General features: G+C 35.6%; 1 protein-coding gene across 1 annotated transcript in view; it reads left to right on the forward strand.

The window, feature by feature from the left end:
- Nucleotides 1–4,044: 4,044 nt before the first annotated feature.
- Nucleotides 4,045–5,468, forward strand: part of LOC107481278 (formin-like protein 6) — a 5,026-nt gene continuing 3,602 nt past the window's right edge. Inside the window, exon 1 of the mRNA XM_016101534.3 lies at nucleotides 4,045–5,460. Within this exon, the coding sequence (XP_015957020.1) occupies nucleotides 4,256–5,460 (1,205 nt within the window). The 5' untranslated portion in view covers nucleotides 4,045–4,255. The remainder of the gene's footprint in view (nucleotides 5,461–5,468) is intronic.

A 5,468-nucleotide genomic window follows, 5' to 3' on the forward strand; every position in this document is an offset into this window, starting at 1 on the left:
GGAAACTCTAGCAGCAATTAAATCTCTTAAGAAATGGAAAATTGATTTACTACCCAAAGAATTTACATTAAGGACAGATTCAAGTTATTTAACAGGTTTCATACGATATAATTTAAAAGTTGATTATAATCATGGACGATTGGTAAGATGGTAATTATTTTTGTTACAATATCCAATGAAAATTGAATATATTAAGGGTGACAAAAATGTTATTGTAGATACATTAACAAGAGAATGGAGTTCGTCTGCAACGCATTAGATCAAGAAATTCAAAAATATGAACGAGAACTCGAAAAATGTAAGCATTGTCAGCAAATAAAGACACAGATCCAATCCCTCAAGAAGGCCATTGAAGCAATGAAATCAACACAACAACCAAAACCATCAGAGTTCAGCCAACTAAGCGTGGTGGACAAATCAAGTGAGGAAAAAATTCCAGAAAATAAAACAATTGCTGAAATTATCAAAAAATCCACCCAAGATAAAAAATATTATGTAATTTATAATGGCCCCATGAAAGGAGTATATAATGCCTGGGAAAAAGCAGCACCATTTACACATCAATCAAGGATAATTCATAAAGGAGGATTTTTAACACTGGAAGAAGCAAAGGAATCCTTCAGGGAATATGAAGCTCTTCATCCAGAGCAAACCCTAAAAAGAGCAGATAAAACTCCAATTCAAACCCAGAGAACAGGGATAATAAGAAACATTCCAACAAGGGCTGAAATCAAGGAAAAGAAAAGGGTCTGTAGATCAAATCTCAGAGAAACCCTTAACATAGTCCTGAATTGGACTGAGAAAAAAGGGCAATCTTGGGATATTATCCTATTGACAAAGAACAGCTAACAAAGCTGGTTATATTTCCAGAGGCTTCCCCATCTGACACCTATCAGTTTTTCCAGTATGGATTAATTAATACAATTTTAATTTTTAATGATTTGAAAATTATTAGTGAGTTTCCTGCAGGATTCATTGATGCAGTAAAGAGATTTAAAAATATAATTGACAATGTAAATCCAAGGAATATATCCCTAAAATTTACAAACAGTCAACCTATTTTTAATGAAGAAGAAGAATGCTTGGTTCCAGCACATCAAGTAATCTTCATGTCCGTCTTCCCAGGAAATTTTCAACCAATTGATCAAGTTCAAGATTTAACAATCTACAGTCATGAAGGAAGACTAGCCAGTACACTAGCAAGGGTCTTCGAAAGAACTCAAAAGATAACAAGGGAATCTCACACCAGAATCAATTATAAAAGCAGAAATACTTTGCTTGTGTCCAGTAAAAAGAATGAAATTGAAGAAAGAGAGATGAGACTCTTAGTGGAATTTGAATCAGCATTCTACAACTTATCTGGACTCTTAGAAAAGCTCCCCGAAGGGATAAAGAGGAATCTCTGCTATTTAATAAAAGACAGAGAAGACCACAAGTGCCAGCTATGTGTCTCAGAGTTATCTGAAGAAAGCAATAATGAAACGGAATCAACCCACATGATAAAGGAAGAAGACAACGCATCTGAAGGTCACATGATGAAAGAGGAGGATAGCACATCTGAAGCATCTCTCAACATTATTGCATAGTGACGTAAGCGCTTAGGTCATAGAGCACCAACGATGTAGCTGGTGCAAGATAATAAACAATGACGTAAGCAATGACGTCATAAGAAGGGTAAGGATGGGAATTGTCCATCAGACCCAACCATTATAAATAGATTGCTTAGGCAATTGTAGAAGGCATCAAACCATAGAAAGCAGGAGGCTAAGAGTACTCATATGCTAGGAGAGTAAGGAGGAAGCTGCCTAGGCGATTCTATAGTTTGAAGAAGAATTCCCTTAGGAAAAATCAATTCTAAACTCCCCTCTGGAGTTAGTATCTACAATCTCCCCTTTGGAGATAAAAACATCTTATGTAAAATATTCTAAATAAAGAAAGTTTTTCTCCAGAAAGGTACACCTTTATCTTAATCTCATAGTTATGAATTATTTAGAAAGTTTAGAATTAACGGAATAATCTGATTATTATAGATTATCTGCCTTATTAGATAACGAAAAACAGGCTGTTCTAAAAACAGAATTAAATCTCAAATCAAATGAAAATTTTAATAAACAAAATCTTTTAAAAGAAGTTCTTAATAGAAAAAATATAATATACTATGGAAAAATTCAACTTGAAGCCCCTATAAAGATAAAATCTGCTAATGGAGAACTTGAAATAGCTTTGATAAATGATGAAGAATTGAGTAAACAGATTGAGAAAATTAAGGATCAACAAAAAAGAGATGGATTCATATTAGTACTATACAAGTCTTAATCAAATCTACATATATGAAAGGAATTAATTCACCAATAAGCTTAGCAATCTGTGACAAAAGAATTACTGATGACCCAATAGATCAAATAATTAACAGAAATACCAAAATATAAAGCTATTGAAAACCCAGTTCTTTTACTAAAAGAACCATCAGGAAAATTAGTTTCATCAAATTTTCAAATAAGAGAATCCAAAATTAATAGCCCTTTAAGTTTATCTAAGTTAAAGATTAAAGAAGAAAATTCTGAAATAAAAGAATTAACAAAAAAGGTCGAAAAATTAAATGAAACCCTAAACACTAAGTTATGACAATAAATAAAGAGAAAATATATGTAACCTATCAAGATAAGAAACAAGAGCTCTTTGAAAGAGAAAATCGGTTGAATTATTTACAGTTTTCTGAAATAAATCAAAGAGCATTTGAAGCTCTAAAAATAATCTATGACAAATTGAAAGGAGAAGTTGAAGAGTTAGAAAAATTAATAGAATCTCTAGAAAATAGTGATGAATCGATGATAGAATTTGCAGAAATTCTAAGATAAATAATGAAGTATACAAATATTGAAAGACCAGAAAACAAAATAAAAAGACATAGGACGAAAAAATTAAAGAGTAAAATAAAGGAGTATAAAAGGGAATTAAATAATCTTCAGTTCGAAATTAATGACCTTATAATAAAAAGGATAGAAATAAGAACAAATATAAACAAGTTGGAGCTAAACTTAAAAAATTTATAAATGCATTTATAAATGCCTGGAACACCATATTATGACTTAAAAGAATTAAAGATGTTGAAAGAAAAAATGGAGAATGAAATTGAAAAATTAAAAAGATATTTAGAAACAACAGAAAGTGAGAAATAAAAAAAGTTTTGGAGGACTTGAAAAATTATATTAAAGAAAAAGACAAACAGATAAAAGATTTTATATACAATAATCAATGCAAAAAAGAATATTATAAACTAAAACAAGATTGAAAAAAACTATAAAAATGAAATCAGAATTAGTAATAGTAGAAATGCTTAATACTTTTGATTATGAAATTACAAATTATAAAGTACCACCAACCAAATCTATACAAATCATAAACTTATTTGAAGCAAAATATGAAGAGTTAATAATTTTGAAAAAGAAATTACATCTTAAAAAATTGGTATCAGAGCCAAGTTAACGATTAAGGGTAACACTTTCTCTTTAAGCGACACTTTTAGTGATACACTTTTAAAATCAACAAATAACCATAAAAGACAAAAATCTTTACAAATGCATCTGTACACTAGATGCCCCAACAATTTGGATTTAGGAGTATTGAACTTCCGATCTAGTAATTGCCTTTCTAATTTCTACTAACTTATACAGATATATTAATAAAACAACAATAATATATATAATGTATTAAAATCTCAGGGTCATCATCATCATTGGACAATCTTCCTGCGATACCCTTACGCAAATATGAAAAAGAAATAGCCAAAAATCTCTGCCACCTCTCATTATCATCACTCACAATTCACTCTATCATCCATCTATTATTATTCTCATTATTGCACATTACCCCACACTAAATTAAAACATGCAATTTAAAACATGGTAATTGAAATCTAAGAATGTCACTAAAACGACGTGTAAACTAAAGGTAGAAAAAATTAAATAAAATTATATAAAAGAAAGAGTATAAAAAACTAAGACAATGACGATGTCGAAAGCTGGATTCAGTATAGCACCCAGATCTTACAACAAGGCCTAAAGAAGTTTCTCTCTCTTTTCTTTACTTGGCTTTCTTAGATAGTTTTTCATTTTAGTATTTCTATCTTTATTTTCAGTGTTTAGTGTATGGCGCTAAGGAAGAATTTGAGAGAACAAAAGCCAGTTATGTATTGGGCAAAACAAAAGTGAAAAACAGAGATTAGAACAGAAAAAAGAAAAAATTCACAAACACCATGAAAACTCATCATTGGAGCTGCTTCTTTATTATCTTATCATCAATAGAGTTTTGGACCATCCTCTTCTTCGCCTTTCCTTCCGCAAAAGCCCTCAAGGCATTTGAATTATGTAATAATGCTTCAAAATCTAACTCAAGAAGAATCCTACATCAGCCGCTTTTTCCGGCAGCATCAGCTCCGGCGTTACCTCCGCCTTCGCCGTCACTGGACACTCCTTCCCCTCCGGAAATTCCTTTCTTCAACGAGAATCCACCAGGTCCACCGCCGGCGGACCTGAACCAGCAGCCGGCTGCGGTGGACACCACCAACGGCCGAATTGCAAACCCGACAGCGACGCAGCCGGCGAAGCCGGTTAAGACAGTGGCGATTGTGGTATCTGTCGCGTTCGTTACGTTTGCAATGCTGTTTGTGCTGGCGTTCTTCTTGTATAAGCAAACGGCGAAGCAGCAGCCGGCGGAGACGACGCAGAAGCTGGTGGCCGTAGGGTCACGAAACGAGTTGCCACCACCGGCGGCGGCGGCGCCACCGTCTAGTTTGTACTACATTGGGACGGTGGATCCAAGCAGAGCGTCGGTGAGCGAACCGAGTGAAGAAGCCACTTCGAGTGAAATGAACCGTTCTTCATATCGAAAACTGAATTCCATGAAAGTTTCAGAAAGGTACCGTCCCAGCCCCGAGCTTCAGCCATTGCCGCCGCTAAGCAAAACCGTCGCCGACGGCAGCCATCCGCCACCGGCTGCCTCCTCGTCATCTTCGTCCGATGACGAAGTGGATAGCCGAGACACGGCGTTTCACTCGCCACAGGCCTCATCTCTCAGCCTCGATGACGGTTACCACACGCCGGTTTCGCGCCAGAGTTATCTCTCCAACGGTAGCAGTACTGCGGCGGCACCGCCAGTTCCTTTCTCGAAGAGAACTTCTCCGAAGTCTCGGATTTCAGCTTCGTCGGATACCAGAATCGCCATGATACCACCAATTAAGCATGCTCCTCCACGGTCACCATCCCCGACACAGCAAGAATCTACCTCCGGTCCTTCCAGACGGCCGACATTCTCGGCACCTCCTCCAGCACCAAATTTAACTCATATTCATTCAAATATGTCCAAGAATTCAATCAATCCTCCGCCACCGCCACCACCTCCTCCTCCGCCAATGCGAGCAGCGCCACGGAAGGTTCAGTCTCCAGCAATAAATTTGACCTCGTCATCGT

This window comes from Arachis duranensis, chromosome 1 (assembly GCF_000817695.3).
Source record: "Arachis duranensis cultivar V14167 chromosome 1, aradu.V14167.gnm2.J7QH, whole genome shotgun sequence".
NCBI lineage: Eukaryota > Viridiplantae > Streptophyta > Magnoliopsida > Fabales > Fabaceae > Arachis > Arachis duranensis.